Genomic DNA, 21289 nt, shown 5'->3' on the forward strand with positions numbered 1-21289 from the left:
CAGTTGTTTATTTTTGTTATTCTTAAGTGTTTTATGTCGCACTTTAGCACCGCAGCAAATTCCAATTCTGTGAAACTGCCCTGCTCACTGAAAATGGCAATAAAATACTCCTTGAATCATTGAATCAATGATTTACAATTGAAGCGACAAACACATGAAATCTTTTTCTTCTTCTTTTTTATTTTTTACTTTGGTTTGTATTTAACAAAAATAAACTCCCCAAAAAACGAGTGACACATATGAGCAGCATCAGGTTTTTCCCCTCACGCCGACTTGTCATTATTTCATCATAGATTTGGATGTACATTGCTGCTTCCAATATTGTGAAATTAGCTCATCAATAAATTGTGGGGGAAACAAGCTAAGAATAAATGTTGCAAAGTTGAAAATCTCCCCAACTAGTACATGTTTGTGTATTCATGAAGCACACATCTGTAATATATGTATTTTACTGTACATAGGTTTTTGGACATACACTTTGATTTAGATAATGGATAACAGGTTTATGCAAGAGGTGCAGGCTGCATGACAGAATACGTGACAATTCCATGGAAATGTGTACAAAAATCTGAAATATCCATGCAATATGGTCAGTCGTAGAGAAGGAGAGAATGATTCAGAAGTTGAGATGCTTCAAGTTTTGTTGGTCAAATTTCTCAGATTCTGCTCATTACTGGGGAATAAACTGTTTGTGTTTGATGGTCTTTACCTGGATTGGTCTATATGTACATTTTTAAAGTTTAAGCATCGTGTATTTACATAACAAACGCTCAGGTGTGACGGTTACACAGATTTTTCTTCTTTTATTTTTGTTATTATTATTTTTTTAGTTGCTCTTATTTTGGAGGGCCTGGAGGGGCGACTTCCGCCGCGCTCGCGCTGAAGACGTGCGGCTTCCTGGCGCGCTCCAGCGGACAGAGCGTGACCGCCTCGTCGGAGAAGCCGCGCATTCTTCAACGGCGGCAGGTTCGGGGTGGACTGTGACGGAAATTCGGTACCGGAGCCAGGGAGTTCGGATGCGGCCCGTTACGCCGCAGGTGGACCGGACCGAGGACTCGCTGCGAAATGGACCGCGAGCGGCAGCCGGTCACCGCCGTGTTCTTCGGGGAGTTTAAAACTCTGACTAGAGGTAAAGAAGATGATGTGACGAAGAATAAGAAGAAAAGAAAGACGTAAATTCAGAAAAAAATGGTTAATTATTATTGCTTTTTATCTCTTTAATGACCTTAAGAGTTGATTTCTGAGTCAAAATAGTGATTTATCATCACATTTTGGGGATAAACCTCAGCAGACGCCCGGATGACAGAGAAATGTCAGCTTGTTGTTGTTTGTGGGTGATTCCTGAGCGGTCACGTGTCCACAGTCTGACCCACCTGGTGCTGCCCATGGCGGGCTGCTGGCTGTGGTGCCACCGCACCTGCGTGTGCTTCCTGTCGGAGGAGGAGAAGAGGAGCATCGCTATAGACCAGGAGATCCGGAGGAAGCTGAAGCAGCAGAAGCAGAAGGAGAAGAGGGAGATCAAGATCCTGCTTCTAGGTCAGTCAGTCACCCTCCATGCACAGCATTCTAGCATTATGGGATGCATCTCCCTGAGCAGAAGCCACCCAAACAGACGTGTCAGGTATGTGTCATCTCGTGGGTATGTGAGGAATGGCACAGAATGGTTTAGGCGTCGCCTGGAAACCGGGCTGGACCCACCCGGCCCGGAAACCTGCCACTGATGGCTGGTTAAACCGAGCCAACAGAACCACGACTGGATCTGGGAGGCTGAAGGTGACGGCTGGAGCTCCAGGTGATTCCGATCGTCCCCATTTCATTAAATCATCATGAGGCCGTTTTTAGCGAAAATCCTGTCGTTTTCTAAGGCGTCGCTTCTGCAGAGCGGCAGGAGCTCATCAGAGATTCACCTCTGAGTTGTGACCGCTGACGCAGAGCAAGCCCGCCCCCACTTCCCATCATTCATCTGTTTTCCTGCTCGCTTACAGCCCCTCACACCTTCAACCGAACACTGCCGTTGGAGCGACGCAGCCCTGCGGTTTTGATCCATCAGACGAGGAAAACAAATACAGAAATACTCAGAAATGCGGTTTTAATCTGAAATTTCTTAATATTTGTCCGCCACAGGAACATGCTAGAAACCCCAAGACTATTTTCCTCTTTAAAAATGATTCCTCGGCTCCACTGCACTGATGAAGCAAATTAAGCAATCAAAGGTTGTTGTTTTTTTTAACAATTTCATTTATTAACACTTTAAACAGCAGTTTTTTGAAGATTTTTTGTCAATAACAAAAAAAAAAGTCTTTTTGATAAATAAGTCAAAGGTTTTGACATTAACGGTTTAATTTTGTTATTATTTATTTAGTTAGCCAAACCTGTGGATCAGTCACTGTTTTATCTGTTTTTTTCATTGCTGCCATTTAGACTTTATTCAGATTTAATTCAAAATTACTGCAGAACTAAGTAAGATTTATTTCAAATCTAATTCAGAATGAATTTTAAAAATAAATTCACTTTTAATTCAGGTTTACTTTATATTTAATTTAGATATAGTTAAGATGTATTTCAGATCTAATGCACATCAATTTCTCATTTAATTAAAACATATTTCAGATTTAATTTAGATAAAATTCAGATCTGTATCACATTTAACGTATACCTAATTCCAATCTCATTCACATCTAATTCAGCTTGAATTCAGATTCAAAACTAGATATAATTTCGATTTGTTTAATCTAATGCAAAGGTGTTTCAGATCCAATTAAGTTCTTTTTCATGCAGTTTTAATATTCAATTTCTTTATATTTGAAAATTGCTACAAGAACGTGTAAAAAACTTAAAAAACAGGATTTTCATTGAAATAGATCTTTAAAGTCGTAATTTTATTTGAATTTATTTCTAATAACAAAACACAAAAGTGATGCTTTGGTCTTATTAAACCTGTATAAATTGATATTAAAAAGAAGCCTTTAGTGATGCTGAATCCTACAGACGTACAGGTTGATGCAGGAGATTTGTTGCCGGTAGATTGGAGCAAAGCCATGTTTACCGTTGCATCACCTCCTATTTTTTCCCCACAGCACATATGGAAAAAACCTTCAGGAGCCTTCTTGTTGCACTTTGGAAAGTCAGATTGTATTCTTGTTTTATTTAGACTTTCAACTGCCCCACAAATCAGAGGCTTTAAGTCTTTCTTTGTTGTAAGAGCGTCTTTGGGGGTGTGGACTGCAGGGACGTCACAGACATTCCTAAACTGTCCTGCTGCTGATTCACATCGGTCAACTACAAAGAAGCAGCTTTGGGCTAAATTCAAACCATTTAGGTGACTTTGAAAATCAGAACCTGCAGACTTTTTCTAAAATGTGTCCAAAAGTGTTTTTTTGGTGACCAGCTAATAAAAATGGTGTTTTTGGATGTTTTTAAAGCCAATATCATGTTATCCTTAAGGCTTTCAGAGTAAAGTAAATCCATACACGTGATAATATTTTACCTTTAGCACAATAAAGAACACATTTTTTATTAAATATGAGTTATTTATGCAGCTCCTTCAAGAAAGACAACTTAATTCTCTGAGACTCCGCCTTTCTCTCCTTGAGGGTGCCGCCCATTTCACGACACATCATGAAAAGAAACGTCCAAACTTTTGCAAAGATGGATGTGCCGATTGTGCATGGAAAAGGAAAGCGTTTAGCTGATCAGTGGGCATGTGTGTTAGCCCGGGGGCGGGGCTGGCAGTGCAGACTCTTCCTGGAAAGGGGCGGTTCCTCACTTTGTGACATCACAATTTTAGAAAATGTGATTAAAAAACCTCTTTGGGGTTTTTTGTGAGGAGTGAACATCATAACACACTGAAAAGCTCAGAGAGTTGATTTTGCATGATATCAGGCGTTTAACGTGTTCTTGTAGCGTTTTTCTGATGACGGAATTTTAGAAAGAAAATTCAGCTTAAATTTGCGTTTCTGAGTTTGTCTTTATTTACATTGCTGTGACTCAGGAGCAGACAAGAATATACACTGGGCGGGGCTACAAGCTCTGCTCCATTGTGATCATCCACCTGCAGACAAATAGATCCATGAACGTCTTTGTTTTCAGCTGGAATCCGGATCTGAACTATACGGCTGGATAGCTACGATATTGATCACCATTTTTGTTACTCCGGGAAGGTTAGGATGTGATGGGCTGTAAGCTAGCAGGAGAGAGTGCAAACAGAGGGGTGATGGGAAGTGGGGGGATATAGTGCCCCACAACTCAGAGGTGAATTTCTAATGAACTCCTACCGCTCTGCAGAAACTATGTCCCAGAAAACATCACAGGTTTTTTGCTATTTTGGCTAAAAACGGAATCATGGTCATTAAAAGGCGACTAGGAAAACTTTGAAAAAAGATGACCAGAGTGGGACTTTAAATCAGCTGATGACTCCATTTCTGAGGCAGCGGTTATTGAAAAATAATCTTAAAATTATCTTTTCTGACATTTCTTACGTTAATAAATTACATCTAATAATCTGCTTCTTGGCAGCTGTAACCTCATCCTGTGATCCAGTCCTAAACATTTCCATCTGTTTCTCTGAATTTATGCTGATTTGGTGGATTTCCAATCTGACCCAGTACTGTTACCCGGGCTTGGGACCAGCGCATAGAAAACAGCTGAAAGGCGCCCCCAAGTGGTTGTGCTAGCTTACAGCACTAGAGAATGTCTCAGATTCCGAAACTAGGCGTGTGATGGCCGTCCAGTTTGCGATCTAAAATAAACTGTTATTTGGATTATTTGTAGTGTTTTGTTTGGCTATGCAGCAGAAATTCAAAACAAATTTAATCTCAGGGTTTGAAATAGTGAAGTTAAAATAAAATAAAAATAGTACTTTTTAAAGAAACATTATTTTTCCACAGAGGATGTAGTTTTTTTTTTTTGGTTTTGTCAGTTTTCGTTGGGGAATAGCAGCAGCAGCAGCTTTAAAAGGCGACTTAAAAGGTGTCTTTCATAGTTAATTTATCACAATTCAGTTTCATTTAAAAAAAAACATCCTGATTCGGGACATCCGAAGCACCCTGGTAACACACATGTATTTAACCCTTGTGCTATCCTAGGCACTTCAACGTTGGGAGTGGGGTCATCTAGACCCACTAGACAGTGCTCTGAACCTTTTTTCTTCAATGATTTGTGATCTTCACTGGTGTCCATAGATTACATGAAATCTTTCCACCTTTATCCACCTTTGTCATGGTAGGGAGAACACATCAATGGAAGGGGGGGGGGGGGGGGGTCATAGGATAGCACAAGGGTTAAGAGCGTCTGAAGAAGCAAAACAGATGGCAACAGAGAAGGATCATGGGAAAACCTGAAACACCATAAAGACTGGCCAAACACTGATCCACAGTTATTGCCTGGTCTTATTATCACTGCAGGAAATGACAACAAGCTTATATTTGTGTCTGTAAACATGACTGCCAGCTCCACACCCCTCAGCTTTGGGAATAAGGCTTTGGAGAGCAGAGCTGGAGGATGTGAACAGTTTTAGATCCTCGGCACGAGTTTGACCGGAGATGTGTGTCCAACACGCTGTAGTGGAGCTTGGTTTTATTTCCTTGTCATATATACATGTTTTGAGTTTTACGATAATGTTTTTCAGAATATGTCCAATTTTTTTCCCATTTTTCGTCAGTGAGCAGTGATTGGTCAGAGTCGGTCTGAGTCAACGTTTCTATGGCAACCACTTTCCCCGATCAATATTGGTCCACACCCCCTACCCCTTGGAAGTGGGCTACACGAAATCTGTCAATCAAACATTCAACGTGGGGGCCACGTGCTTTTTTTGAGGCATCTGATTGGTCAGTTTATAACTTAAATAACTATAGAAAAATTAACTAGGATTATCAAGAACACGTTAAGAAAAAGGTATCAGAGGTATCATGGTTCTTCTGACCAATAGTGGAAGAGGTGGAAGAGGCTAAGTACGAAATGTCGAAACGGTTGGGTTCAGTGCTAGTGTCCTTGCTATGTTGGTTCTGGATTATCATCATGTCGTGAGACTGGGCTTGGTTGATCTTTTCTTGAAAAACAAATGCAAACGTTGTCAGGCTCGTTGCTGTGTTCACCAGATAAACCAAATCCATATGTGACTACCAAATCCAAGACCCTGATTAGTCAAAGGGTGACCTGATTTAACTGGCAACGCCCATTCAATGGCCGTGTGTTTTGTACGTAGAGCCCAAAAACGGTTGTAAGACCAGCATAGCTACGCGTAGACGTGTTAACGCTAGAGTTTTGAAGTGGCCGGTTGAGTGCGCGTTGCCGAGGGCGATGGGATTGTAGCCTTCTGAGGTGTTTAAGGAGTCAACGGGCTCTGCCATCAGGCAAAGGATGCTGGGAGGCAGGGAGCACTCCCCCAGCACAGCCTTCAGAGATTCTGTTGTACTAACTGGATGTCTTTTTAAAGAAATCTATCAAACCTAATAGTTATTTGTATTGAGGACATAAAGTTTGATTCCAGTTTTCTTCTTTTAGTCTCATCATAGGTGTCTGTGATCTGAAATCAGAATCAGAATCATTCCATCACTTCGTCCCCTGTTACAGGTCAGCAATGTCAGAGCAACTGAATGAGTCATTGAACCAAAACCCTAGTTTTTCTTCCGTCTCACCTCTGTCTTTTGGATTAAGGTCACTTCTAAAGAACACAAATATTTGTTCACTCACTGGGTTGAGCAACCGTCTGCCAATCAGTAGGCTGGAGGTTCAAATCCCAGGTTTCAGTTATTGTGTCCTTGACCAACACATCTATCTTCCATATTACTCTCAAGGACACACACTTGTAGACTGCGAGGAATCAATTTACTGACAAACTGTCAGTAAATGCTAAGGTGCCAAGAAAATAGAAGAATTGTTTACTTTCTCCTCTGAGGTAACTTCATTGTCATTGGACATGCCTCAAGTACACAGAAACGAAATGCAGTTTGGCATCCATGCGTCCATCCATTTAAATGAAGCGAAAGGTGCAACAAGGACAACTCTGTCCTGTGGCATGGCTCCGGAAACATTCAGATGGGGGCGTTTAGGTGGACATAACAGGAATAACCTGTTTGCCTCTGAAGGCCCCATCTCAGCTGGAGCATCACGCAGATACCTGACAGCCGTGGAACTCAGCAAGAATATGTAGAGCTGCATTCCAGAGGTATTACCCCGGCAGTATGGTAATAAAAGTAAAGAACCACCAAAGTGGGGCACACCTAGTTCAAAAGCTGTAAATGGGAAGAAGCCCCGCCCCCTTCTTCTGATGTCATTCAATTAGTTGTGTTGATGATTCCAGCTTTTCTTTGTGTCTTCATTTTACAGCACTTCTCTTAACCCTTGTGCTATCTTAGATGACCCCCCCCTTCCATTGACGTGTTCTCCCTACCATGACAAAGGTGGATAAAGGTGGAAAGATTTCATGTAATCCATGGACACCAGTGAAGATCACAAATCATTGAAGAAAAAAGGTTCAGCGCACTGTCTAGTGGGTCTAGATGACCCAACTCCCAATGTTAAAGTGCCTAGGATAGCACAAGGGTTAACTGTTGTTTTGTTAGCATGTCTGCGGGCTGCATCTGAGCAGCCCAGTGAGAAGGCGTGCTCAGGAATGGTATCCTGAGCACGCCTTCTCACTGGGCTGCTTGGTTTTTTCAAGACCAGGGGTGTCGCGCTTCAGGCCTTCAGGGTCAACACATACCTCTGCCTTACCTGCCGCTAATTACCTGAATCAGGCGTGTTTTGGGAATTACAGGCTACAAAGGGGAAGTCAGTTGGAAAATAGTCAGGACTGTGAGCCTGAAAGCCTGGAGACGGACACCAATGCTTTACAGCTTGGGTCTGTATATAAGAACTGGACTGACTGACCCGTCCCCCCTGACATTCCAAACAGGGAGTATCCGCTGGTTCCAAGGAGCCAAAACCCCGTAGACTTGTATAGAGAAATAAACAGCAGTTACTCAGTCATGCTATTGGTCAGAAGAACCATGCTCTGACGTGTTCTTGATCTTTTTTTCCCCATGACATTTTTTTTATATTGCAAGTTGTAGTAGGTTTAGGGGATGTCATCTGGACTTGCAAGTTATTAACCGCCCAATCAGATGCCTCGATAAAAATTAGATAGATAGATAGATAGACAACTTTTTTTATCCATTTGGGAGGTTCCTGCATGGAAATTGACAGGCTGGAGTGGCTGCCGTCTCTTACAGCGCCCTGCTCATATAAGAATAATTGGTGGTCTCACGTCCAATGTTCAAAGTGTTTGACAGATTTGGTGTAGCGCGCTTTCAAGTGGTGGGGGTGTGAACTTCCAACAAGCTCACTCCTGATTGGTGAGAGTGGCTGCCTTAGAAACATTGACTCAGACCCACTGGGACCAATCACTGACTGCTCCTGGTGCCAACATGGTTAACTTCTGTAATGCGAAAAAATGGGGCCTTAACAGACTTCATTTGGTTGGAACCAGGAGTAAACCGTTGTCTGTGGGTGACGTCACGCTCACTCGTTCCAGTTGTCATGTACAGTCCATGGTCCCAGGATATTCAGTTGCATTTGGCAGCTGTGGAAGCTAACGTAGAGTCTGAACAAGTAAAGAAAGTGGTTACAGGTGCTCAGTTTAACTAAAAAAAAGCTAATAGGATGAAATCAAAGACTCAAGACATTTTTTTAAAACGGTTACCCTGGTGTATTTAATCAAAGCTGAAGGACATCTTTTCACGCCTTTGTTCTTTCTAGTTAGTACTGGTTTGAGGCAATACCTCCCCAAACAAAGCCTTAGTCATGTCCACCTGTATGGGGGTGGACCAGTGCATTGCTTCAGGGTTTTGGGTTGTCCTTGTCTGTGGAGAGTCATAGAGAGGAGTGGCTGATTCTGAAGGTGTCCCCTTGAGGCTCGTACAGCCACCTCAAAGGACGACGTGAAAATGGAATGTACCATTGTCGTGTGTGTGGTAAGTGTATGATGATGTATTTGTCAGGATAATGGAAGTTGCGTGCTTTTATAATGTACGGGGGATGTCCATACATTGTCTGTTTTCCCCATTTCAACAGTCAGGCGGCAACGGAAGGAGAGCGCACCAATGGCCTCCTTGCACAGTCCGCAGAACAAATGAAAAAATCCATATGACCCACCTGTATCTCCACAGCATGCCCATCCAAAAAAGAGCAACTTCCAAGGTGAAAGACCGATGGAAGCATAAGTGATGGTTTCCTGTGGTTGTGCTTTTTTCCCCTGTAGGAACTGGAGAAAGTGGGAAAACCACCTTCATCCGACAGATGAGAATCATCCACGGGCGAGGCTTCTCAGAGGATGAAAGAAAAGCCTTCGCCAAATGTATTTTCCAGAACATCTTCACTGCAGTCAAGGCCATGACGGGAGCTATGACCATGCTGAAGATCCCCTACGCCAACCCTGAGAACCAGGTAAACTGGCACATCCCATGCAAAGGTCTCTGTCAGCAGAAAAACGAGGATGCAACACGTTACACTTGAATGGGTGCTGATACACAGAGGTGTCAGCACAGGTCTGCAGCCAACATATCAGATTTATGGGCTGTTGTCCAGGAGAAGCCGAGAGGATCCGGGTCAACGTGAACTCACCATGAACCATGTCTGTCCTTCAGATGTACGCCAAGTTGCTGCAGGATGTGAACACAGTGCAGATCACACGGCTGGAGCGGCGGTACGTCGACGCCATCCGCCGCCTCTGGGGAGACCCAGGGATACGGATCTGTTACAGCCGCCGCTGCGAGTACCAGCTCCTGGACTCCACGGAGTAGTGAGTATCTGTATTTAACAGAAAGACAAAGGTGTGCCACACCCTGAGAGCTTGACGCAGCGGTATCAGAAAACACTTTCAACAGGTTGCATTTCATAGAGAGCAGGCCTCCAATGCCACCAAACACAGCGGACGGCTTCTACTGGTTTCCACACAGAATAGAGACTTGACCTTGTAAACTGCAGTCGTTTGGTTTCTGACAGATTTTCAAACAAGTTGTGAAAAATAGTGGTTTCACCAGGGCTCATATGACAGCCGAGAGGCGGGGGATCACACCGAATGTCTGTGGCCGAAGGGAGTTTCAGACAATTCGTCAAGATAACTTCTAGCTTCAGTAAAAAACGATGATGGTCTAAACGTCACAGTTTCTGTGGGATTTACCACAAACGTCAGTGACGGCAGGACAGCCCTCTGCTTGTTCTCCATCCCGCCTCACTCTCTGCCGGTTCACCGGATCAGAGGATTCTGGTTCTGGATGAGTGGAAAGGCCTGGCGTGCCTCCATTTCTTGATTGAGTGCTTTCTGAGTCTGGCTCAGGTCTGTTCTTATGAGTTTTGGGTCTTACAGTTTTACAGACTCAAACGTGGAAAACCACCTCATAGCGCCTCAGCTCTGATTTAAAGCAGGTTTTAAACACATTTATTTTATTATCTTTTTAAGCTGCAGTTTATTGGAGACATTCAGAAGTTCTGACATTAAGGGTGGAGTCTTGTTTTTTATTTATATAGTTATCCAAGTCCAAATAAAATATCCAAACGGTTGTATTTCAGAGAGAACAGGTCTCCAATGCAACCAAACACAGCAACGACATTTTAACCTTTATTGATTGGCAGCTATTCAGACTAACTCCTATTCAAATCAAATCTAAACATTTTTCCAATCTAATTTATATTTATTTTAGATCTTATTCAAAAATAATTCTGATTTAATTCAGATGAACTTCATATATAATTTTGGTCTATTTCAGGTCTAATATATATCAAAATCAGATGTAATTTAGATTTATTTTAGATCACATTCAAGTTAAGTTCTGATAAAAATTCATATTTCAATATAATCTAGATTTAGTTCACATCTAATATATTTATAAATTCCATCTAATGCTGAAAAAAGTAGATTTAATTCAGATTGAATTCAGATTCATCTCAAATCTGAATCCGATATAATTTAGATGTAATTCCAGTCTATTTCTCATTAATTTTTATCTAATCTATAACTAATTACCATTATATATTGATATTTTTAAAGATCTAATTTTGGTTTTAATTTAGATTAAACCAGTTTTGATACTTTATGCAATTTGAAAATAATTCACATGTAATAGAGATTTAATTCAGATCTGATTTAAATTGCTCATTTTTGTGTTTTGTCTGAATATTGAAGTATTTATGTTAGACCTGATGAATAATAAAACTGCATTAATCATTTATTTACGTTGATCGGCCGTAGATTTGGTGTTTCTCGGCTTTCAGGGAAACAAATTCCACATTTTTCTGTCATGAAATGGTTCAGTTAAGGCCAAATCTTTGTCTGGGAAAGCAGCTGGAATCTGGTTCCTGTGGCATCATCTGCAGGTATTCGGACTGTTTGACGGGTGTTTTATTGTGTTTGAGCCTCACGGGTTTGTGTGGAATTTAAATAGTGGTTTTAAAACTTGAACATCAATCATTAGCTCTTTAAATGATTCATTTAAACGGCGGCGGACACTTGTGACCCTTCGAACCGGCAGGCTCCTCCCCTTCCTGGTGGTTCCTGTTTACCCGGCGGATCAGTCATCAGTTCCAGCTCGATAAGGAACAGGCGGTCCACATCGGCCGGCGTCCGTTTGTGTCAACAGCAGCCATAAAGCTTTGCTTCGCACACACTGATGTGGACTCCGTCTGTAGCCTTCATCACTTTTTTTTTTTTTTTTTTTTTCCAGCAGTGAATCACTTTAGTTTGTTTAATCGGGCCGAGGCTTGATGCAGAGTCAACAGAGGATTTAGCAGAGTGTCAGAAAGCGACTCTGTGGTGAAAGTTTGTCCTTTTCCTCCCTCCTCCTCCTCCTCTTCCTCCTCTCTTTCAGTTACATGAACAACATGGAGCGCATCTCGATGGAGGACTACATCCCCACCGAGCAGGATGTGCTGCGCGTTCGCTTTCCCACCACGGGCATCCATGACTACTCCTTCAACATCAAGACCATCACACTAAGGTGCCCAACGTTTTCACGACATAAACCAACCCCAACACGGATGGAATTAGAGGGAAAAAAGACCCTTCTGTTGTCTCTATGGAGCCAAACAGAAGGATGTTTCTAAAATCCACAGACAATGATAGTTTTTAGTCTAATTCAATTTTATAATTGTCATTCTGAAAACGCTTTCATGGTTTTACTCATGGAGTGACATTTGGGAACAAGTGGAGGAGGTGTTTTCTGCGCTGTCGCATTCGAATGGCGACATGCCGTCAGTGTGACTTTTGACTCCTCTTCACTGCCTGGTGACTGAAATCCGTTTTTGGGGTTTTTTTTGGGGGGGGGTGTTAAAGAGCTTCTGTTGTTGGTTTTCTCTTCTTTAGCTCACTACGTTTAACTGAAATGACAAATTCCCAACAAAACAGTTTCATTAGTAAAAAGATGAAGCAATAAACATCTATAAAAAAACATCTTCAAACCAACCTGTAGATGCGTTTATTTTCCATGTCAAACCAGACTTTTTGGCATTGGTGCTACTTTCTGAAGGATGCCTCCAGTGGTCTTTTGAGGAACTGCAACAATCTGCACTTTGGGTTTGGATCAACGTTTGTTAACAGAAGGGGACGGGCTCGAGCAGGAAGAGCATCCAAAATCTGTCCTCAGGAGTGAAAAGTGGTAGTAAACACATTTTCCAAAGGAAATGTAATAAAACGTGAAAAAAAAGTTACGTTTGAACATATCGGATTTATAGACCAAAACATGGAATAAGGGGAAAAAACAAAAAAAGCTGCGAGTAGTGTTGGATGACCAGCAGCCTCAGATCGTGGCCCCGTCCTCACTAAAAGCCCCCCCACCACGTTAGTTAGAGCCGCTCTTTTCAAGAATAAAAAACGTTGTTCTTTCAGTTTTATCTCCATAGCAACCATTTCCCATTTCAGTCGCCTGAGGGTGATAAACAACTCTAGTTAATTTTTAAAAAAATCAGCAAAAGTAAACTTTTAGATTTCCTCGGTAACGGAGGTTTTTTGCTCATATTGTTTATTATATCGTTTCATACAGTTTGAGGCCATGATTTGTGTGTAAAAGTTTCATAATTGTGTGCTAAAAAATGCAACAGGTGAACGCCACTTTGGCGAGATCGACACTCTAATGCCGTTTAAAATCAACAAACTTTAAAACCAACATTTCTATTTAAGCAGCTTTTCAATGACATTCAAGGAATTAGATGGAAATCCCTAGTAGGAGTTTAAATTTGTAGAAAATTTTGGGAAAATTCAAGATGGCGGCCTCTTCTTGAGGTCAAACGTCAACAATTCCTTGGTTCTGATTTGGACTTAAGCTGGCGATGTGTCGGTGAAACTTTGATACTCGAACAAAAAGGTTTTCTTTTCGGGGGGTGGGTCTACTGCGTCTTAACGGAAAGTTTTCTTCAAAATCTTGTTCATCATTTACTAGAAGTTTTGAGTTTGTGGGGGGAGAGACATTTTGGCTTAAAGGCGCAGTAAGAAAGAAGAATCGCCGAAACGATCCGAATAAAAATATAATGTGAATATTCCAGTAATTCCAGATTCTTAAATAATTTTTTGTGTTGGATTTGCCCTTTTTTATATATATTGGGCCACCTATAGCCCGATCCTGAAATCCTATATTTGAACTTTTTTCACCTTTTTTTCAGCTTTTATAAACTAGACATAACATTAATAGGTTGTAGTTTCAGTTTTTCTTTTGCCTAAAATAACATTTTTCAATCTGCACCAGTGTCTGACACATTGATGACCCTCCGCTTTGATAAAAACACCGTCTTGCATTCTCAACTCCCTGTTCTCCCGTCCCGTCCCGTTAGGATCGTGGATGTGGGCGGTCAGAAGTCGGAGCGCCGGAAGTGGATCCACTGCTTTGAAAACGTCACCTCCCTCATCTTCCTGGCCTCCCTGAGCGAATACGACCAGGTTCTGGAGGAGAGAGAGGGCATTGTAAGAAAGCTTTGTCTGCACAAACGGGTCTCTGTGGCGTCCAACGCTGCTGCTAGGTTACAGCGCCCCGGGGGGGTCAGGTGGGGGGACAATAACAAGAGCAGTGTTTTAGTTCTGGATGTGAAAAGGCAGCAGTCGAACAGGAGCAGTGTATTCTGGGAGAAATCCACATGTCAGGTTTGTCAAAGACCCACTGGGAGGGAAATGGCGTTTTTATCATTTCCTTGTGGCTTTTTGTCTGATGGAGGAGAACATCGGTAAAGAAAATTAAAATTTCATTATTCAAATCAGTAGAAATCAAGAGCTAAAGAAAAAAAATGCAGTTTGAAAAAGATTGTGACACTTTTTCACATTGTGAAAATATGCAAGGGGGGGGGGGGGGGGGCACAAGTTCCCTGCTCGGAGCAACAGGGAGGGAGGGGGGACGGGGTTGCTCCATGTCCACAACTGAGAAGCACATTTCTGATGAACTCCTGTCACTCTGCAGCTCAAACAGGTCTTTAGCATGTAAAACTGGTGAATATTTTGTGGGGGGGGGGGAAGCACGGTGGCACAGTGGTTAGTGGTCTCACCTCACAGGGAGAAGGTTCGAATCCAGATCTTGCACGTTCTCCCCGTGAACGCGTGGGTTCTCTACGGGCACTCCAGTTTCCTCCCACGGTCCAAAAACATGCTTCATAGGTCAGTTGGTGACTCTAAAGTGTCCCAAGCTGTGTGTGAGTGTGATTGTGTGTGTGAGTGTGTGTGAGTGTGATTGTGTGCCCAGCGACAGACCGCCTTCACCTGACAGCAGCTGAGACAGGCTGCAGCATCCCCCGTTAACCCGGAAGGGACACAGCGAGTTTAGAAAATGGATGGATGGATGACAAAAAACCCACAATGTTTGATTGGTTCTGGTTTTGGAGACGTTCTGATTGTTTTTCCTCACTTTTCATCGATGCTGGACAGTAAGAGTCCAAACCTATGAAATTCTCAGAGAACCTTCTTCTTTAGGAACTTCACAAATTTGTCATTTGAATTTGTTCCCTTTAGTTCAAAGTTTGCTCACCTGAACTACAGCTGGGAGAAGGAATTAGCTAAACCCGTCTAACCGCAGACCCGTTATCCTGGATGTGAGGGTAAAGGACCGATTCCTCCTGTTCCAAACTCAGGATGGAGATGTTCCTGAAACTCAGGTTCATCAAAAGACTCAGGTGTCAATCAAGTATCTTGCATGGTTTTCAACTTACCTGCCGTTGACGGTCTGTTGGCTAAACACACCTGATCCAGGTAATCAGTAGCAGATAAGGCTGGATCTATAAAAAAACAATCAGGATGCAGGTCTGACAGCCCCGATCTAAGAGATGTTTGGACCTAAACGTTCTACAAATACATTCAATGTTCCGTGAAAACACCTTTAAGCAAAAAAAAAAGCCTAAAAAATTGTTTTTGATGCATTAAAGTTGCCTAAAAAATACATGTACGACAAAAAAAGTTTAAACTTTCATGTCCAAAGGTAATTTCATCCGTCCACCAGCAGGTGTCGCTCTTGCACAAGCCATCCCTCCCCTGCTCTTCTTCAGCTATGCCTTTATCTCTCCCAGACAGTTTTTGGTCTGCTTCCACATTCATTTGGTCCTGAAATAAAAAAAAAAAACGATCTCCTGGAAGCCGAGCGCTGTGAGATCTCTGATCTGTGCGTGTCTTCCTCAGAACCGCATGAGGGAGAGTCTGGCTCTGTTCTACACCACCATCCATTCTCCGTGGTTCCTCAACACCTCCATCATCCTCTTCCTCAACAAGACCGACATCCTGGCCGACAAGATTCGCAGCTCAGACCTGCAGCAATACTTCCCCAACTTTGCAGGTCAGCAGCTTTTCATCATCCTTGCTGGGTTTTTTCGTGAGCGGCGCTGCGGTCCGAGGAGGAAACGGTACCATGTGACAAAAAACACAGCAGAACCCGATTCATGTATCAACTTTAGTTCTAACAGTCTGTGGAGGTTAGATCTGAGGGGTTTCTGACTCCCAGGTGGATCAGGACTCCAGAGACGGAGATGGATCCAGATGAGTGAAGTGATTGACAGAGGCAGGTGTGACGGAAGCTAAACCCTGCAGGTGTGACCATGACGACACCACCTGTCTGTAGACGAAGACGCTGGAAAGAACAGCTACTTTCAAATATGTTTAACCTTCCGTCTGCAGTCAAAACATGAAGGAAAACTCGGGTCTGAACATCAAAAAAACAACAATGTAATAATTAAGGCGGAGCCTAAATTCTGGGCTTCATTTCCCTCAGAAGCAGCAGATGGTTTTTCTCTCCGACAGATTCAGGTCTCTGTCCATCTGTCCAGGTTTCTTCTCTTCTTTTTCCCTCTGGATTGTTTGTTTTTCTTTGTGTGATGAGACGCTGTAGCTCGGCTGCTGTGAAAAGGCTACCCCCCCCCCCCCACACACACACACACACACACACCATCACCCTTCTCCTCTGTTACCCTTGGCAACTACAGACAGATACTTTGCTTCCTGTAAGCCCTGCCACCCCTGCAAGAAGACCCCCAGGTGTACATGCATGAGCCGTGCGAGCAGCAGGGGGGTTGTTTGGTGACTGGGCGCCAACATTTGCAGATGCGTGTGCGCCCACTGTGCTCTTCCACTAACCGTAGCGGGAGGAAATAATGACCCACGCCAGGTCAAGCTCCCACATGTCAATTTAACCTTAATGGCGGCAACTCGGAGCGGCTCCTGGCTTCGCTAATGCTGCCGCTTTCCAGAAACGTCCCTTTTTTTTTTTTTTTTATTGGCGGCGTACTAACCGCATCTGAAGGCTGGTGCTGTTTGGTCAGGCCGGGCCTTAAATCCAGCCCAAAGAGGCTAAATGGGGAAAAAAAAACATCATGATGTAATTTATGTGAAAGGCTTCGTTTCTGCTGATTCCATTCATTTAGAGTTCCAGCCGTTGTACTGACTGTTTGGTTTCTGGTGTTACAGAAGCAGCTCTGAAAACAAAACGCCAAACAGGAACGCGGTCTTTCAAACTAAAGTTCCTTCAAACTTATTTGGGCGTTATTTGTTTTTTTAAAGAATTACTATAAAGAAAAACACTTGATGGACATGCTGTCACAACAAAACACAGCTTTAATATGATGCAAAATTACCTCTTTGAGCTATTAAGTGTAATATAAAGTTCATTCCTCTCTAGAAACATCCCCATATCTGTATTTTGATCCATTCACGCATTTCTGAGCATTTCTTTAAAAGTGTGCCCTCTGAGCACCAGCCCCTCCCAGTCCAGTGAGTGGGTCCCCACGTTGTGATGTCACAAAGTGAGAACCGCCCCTTTCAGGAAGAGTCTGTGCCGCCCCAGGCTAACAAACACGCCCAATTTCTCCGTGGAGCTAGGAGTTGTAGGTTGACGCCCCCCACAAGGAGAGAAAGGGGGAGCTGAAAATGAGCTGAAAATAATTCCCATTTCATTAAAAATCCATTGTGCCAAAGCTAATATATGATCATATATGGTACAGACCAAAAGTCTGGACACACCCTCCCATTCATTTGAACTAGAAGGTGTTTCCAAACTTTTGGTCTGGACTGTATTTGGATAAAATTTACTCTGAAAGGCTTGAGAAAAGCAGGATATAGACCTTTTTAAAAGCAGCAAAGAAAAGATTTTGTAGCGGCTTCAAAAAACAAAAATGCTGGGTTTGATCGATTGACGCGCTCAACCCCCCCCCCCCCCCCCCCCCCCCCGTCCATCTTACCACAGGTGAGTTAAAATCATGTGACCCGCAGGGTGATTACCTCCTCAATGACCGCTAACAATACTATAATCAAAAACACAAACGAATACAATATTCATTCACCCTAATAAAAAGCACAGGTTAATTCATGGCACCCACAGATGTTAAATAGTTCTTTTGTGTTTTAGAAAGGAACAAGTGCGGTGAAATGGGACAGAACCACGGTGTCATGATGGTGTCACGATGTTTGAAAATGACACGTTGGTGTTTTAACGGAAACCTTTCAAGATCTCCAGACAAAATAAGTGATTTAGGTCAGGAAAATATTTCCAAATAAAATAAATAATATAAAAGGTCTTGGTTTGAACCACTGACTGCACATGAGACCTGGACTGAGCGAGTCTAACGTCGCGGTTTGGTTCAGCTTCAGACCAAATGAAGTCAATCCAGTCGTCAATATGGACGCCGCCGTGTTTTAACCAGATGACGGTAAAACAGTGACTGGTTGGAGTCGGTCATTGTCAGCGTTTCCACGGCAACCAGTCTGGCCAATCATGAGCGAGCTTGTTAGAAGGCCACTTGAAAGCGGGCTACACAGAATCAGGCAATCAAACGTTTTGAATGTTGGATGAGGGGGCAGATTTATTGAGGCTCTCTTTGGTGAGTTCATAACTTGAATAACTGCAAAAAAATACTTTAAAAAAAAGGTAAAGGGGCGGGGTCAGTTAATCCGGTTCTCATCTACAGTCAATGGTTTGATCATTTTGTTTTGAGCACAAATCTTAACTTTTCCACCTCACTGGAGTGTGTTTCTCTCACTTCCTTTTCCCTATCCATGTGTTTTTAAAATATCATTCTCTTCCTGCCTTCCTTCCCGCTCCTCACCATCCTGCAGGCAGAAGGCAGGAACCAGAAGACGCCATGAAGTTCATCCTTAAGATTTACGAGCAGCAGGCCATCAACCTGGACAACAGCGGCGAAAGGAAGACGTTGTACCCGCACTTCACCTGCGCCACAGACACCAGCAACATCCGCAAGGTCTTCAGCGACGTCAAGGACACGGTGCTGGTCCGGTCTCTCAAGGACTACGGAGTGATGTGACGGTTCTGGTGAAACCAGCCAATCGCCTCCCTGTTTGAACGGGCGAAGGCCGAACTGTACAGAAGAAAGACCGTCATAGACCCGGACACCCGGACCGCCAGCCTCGGTTTGAATGAGCAAGCTGACGGAGATGGCGGTCTCTGCTCCCTCGCCATCGCCCCCTCTGCTCCTCTGTCTGTGGGGAGCGTGGGAAACGCAGAGCTGTAATCAAACTCCTGATTCTCCACTCGCTGCTTTTTTTTCTCCCTTCTGTTTGATTCTGTTAAGATGAAGAAGTGCTGGGGTCACGCGGCTGGTGATGGATCCATAATTGAAGCAGGAGCAGAGACGCCGTGTAGCGCTCTGCAGCCGTTAGCCCAGTAATGACTTTTCCAGGTGAGACGCAGCCGCTCCCACCAAGCCGCCGCCCACTTGACCGCAGAATTCCAGCAGATGTTGCTAAAAAAAAAAGCAATCGTAGACTGTTGGCAGCTCCAGACTTTGTTTTTTTTTTTTAATTCCAGTTCAGGTAACTGTAGTTGTTAGAAGCCCTTCAGTCCTCACCCGCTCTGATGTAGATGAAGCTCTCCTGATATTGTTTTCCTGTCAGTCAAAAGCACCTGGAGGGGGGGAGGGGGGGGGGGGGTCAGGTAATCGGTTTGGGAGACACTGTTGGATGTTTGTCTGGATCCCAGCGACTTGAAGGAAACCTGTGACGGCTTTCTTGTAAACTTTCCATACATCACTTTAGATTCCGGCCGTTGGTGACGTTTTCAGGCTTGCTGGACGTCTAAAAGTGCGGGAAAAAAAAGAAAACCGTCGTCTGAAGAAGAGCTGGACTTTTCCCGTATGTAGGTGTCACCGCTGATGCTTCAGAAGGAAAACATTCCCATATCTTTATGGAGAGCAGACAGGAGCGTTTCTGCCGTTCTAACCAGGAATGGGATCCAACCTGGGAGTGACGTTAGTGATGTTGCTCCGAGCTCAGCGCTCGCCGTTTTGAGCGTACAACTTTGAAACGTTTGCGTGCTCGAAATGTTAGGTTGCCCCTGAAACAGGAAAATGCTCTGGAGACTCAAAAAACACCTGCAATCCAAACCATTTTCACCCGAAATGGTCAGAAATTCTTCCAATGGCGCACAAGCCGGATTGGAAGAATTTCTGACCAATCAGCATCCAGCGTCATGCCTGTGATTGGCTGTTTTTTATGGACTGTTTGTAACACGACACCTTGCTCTGTTTCAAACGTAGAAGAGAGAAAATTTCTATTTTTATTTGCACATATTTTTTTGTGCGAAATCGTTTTTTGAGCTCATAAGACGTTTTCCGCTCACAGCAGTGAGTGTTGCGCTTGGATAGCAGCACCAAAATCCCTCCGTAGGAGACGAGGAGGGATTTTCCATACAGTCACTTCCCATCAGTCGAAGGAGTTGGAGTAAAAGGGGGATGTCCTGGCTTAAATGTGGAATAATGCGTGAACTTCTTGAACTTTGTTTTTATCTTTCAGACTTGTAATGACTTTCCATAGATTCAGACTATTTGTGACGTTTTCTGGCTTGTTTAGGATCTAGAGATGCAAACATTTGAAGGAATAAAATGTCTGAAAACTTACAAAAAAAAGAGAAGTCTGGAGAATAAAGCAGGACTTTTCCCGTCTGAAGGCGTCACTGTTGGTGCTTCAGAAGGAAAAGGTCTCGTGTTTGAAACCATTTTCATGGAAAAGCACAGAGCATCTCTGCTTCAACCCGTTAATGCGATCCTACCTGGGAGGAGGAGGAGGAGTTTCCCATCATCCTTCAGTCCCGTGTGGAGGAAAAGGTGATCTCCTGGCTTGAATGTGGAATAACAATGCGGCGGCAGTGGCGTGGGTGACGGAGGATCAGGCTGAGGTCTGCAGCAGCTGTGCGCCTCACATCATTGAAATTCATGAAATTAACCCACCTGGAAATGAATCGCAGATGAGGCTGCGCTTCTGGATTCAGCCGCCGCTGTGATCACCAAACATGAGAGCTTGGATTTCTCCTTCGCATTCAGACGTGGAAGCTCAGTGTTTGGTGTAAAACCTTCAAATGTTTTCTGTGACACATCTGTAACCGTTGACTTTGGTCAGAACCAGATCCTTCACCTGTGGGGGGAGCGACTCCCCACTGCTGACATTGAATTGTTGTGTATAGACTTTGGTGGAGGAAGAATGCAAATATGTTTTGTAGGTATTCATTAAAAAAAATCCCAGACTTGTTTGCTCGCTTCTATGGAGCCCCTGAAGGGCCATTGAAAAAAAAAGTTATTTGAATTAAAAAAAAAAGTTACAGTTACTAACTCATAAGAGAAAACCAAAAAACAGTAACAGTGTACGGAGCCCCTAAAGGGACATTGAAAGAAAAAAGAATTGAAGTAAAAAAAAATTACTGGTGGGCAACAGCTACTAACCAGTCAGTAACTGGTTACTAACTCACAAAAGAAAACAAAAAAAAGAGTGTACGCAGCCCCTAAAGGGACATTGATGAAAAAAAAAACAATGGAATTAAAAAAGAAAAGAAAAAAAATAAGAAAAAAACAGTCA

The 21289-nt window shown here is 43.2% G+C and overlaps 1 protein-coding gene across 1 annotated transcript; it reads left to right on the forward strand.

Moving 5' to 3' along the window:
- The first annotated feature begins 497 nt into the window (after positions 1–497).
- LOC101157684 (guanine nucleotide-binding protein subunit alpha-11-like) lies at positions 498–20963 on the forward strand. Its single transcript, XM_023954567.1, has 8 exons — positions 498–1129; positions 1364–1536; positions 9239–9423; positions 9624–9778; positions 11844–11972; positions 13798–13927; positions 15620–15773; positions 18542–20963. Exons 2-8 carry the CDS (start codon positions 1386–1388, stop codon positions 18745–18747), a joined length of 1110 nt encoding a protein of 369 aa, XP_023810335.1. The 5' UTR covers positions 498–1129; positions 1364–1385; the 3' UTR covers positions 18748–20963.
- The last annotated feature ends 326 nt before the right edge of the window (positions 20964–21289 follow it).

This window comes from Oryzias latipes, chromosome 4, assembly GCF_002234675.1.
Source record: "Oryzias latipes chromosome 4, ASM223467v1".
NCBI lineage: Eukaryota > Metazoa > Chordata > Actinopteri > Beloniformes > Adrianichthyidae > Oryzias > Oryzias latipes.

Excerpts from the sequence above, each read along its gene's own strand:
- LOC101157684 (XM_023954567.1), top strand. The coding sequence starts at position 1,386 with ATGGCGGGCTGCTGGCTGTGGTGCCACCGCACCTGCGTGTGCTTCCTG. Across the intron at positions 9,779-11,843 it reads CTCCTGGACTCCACGGAGTA|TTACATGAACAACATGGAGC; the intron begins GTGAGTATCTGT and ends CCTCTCTTTCAG. Across the intron at positions 15,774-18,541 it reads ATACTTCCCCAACTTTGCAG|GCAGAAGGCAGGAACCAGAA; the intron begins GTCAGCAGCTTT and ends ACCATCCTGCAG.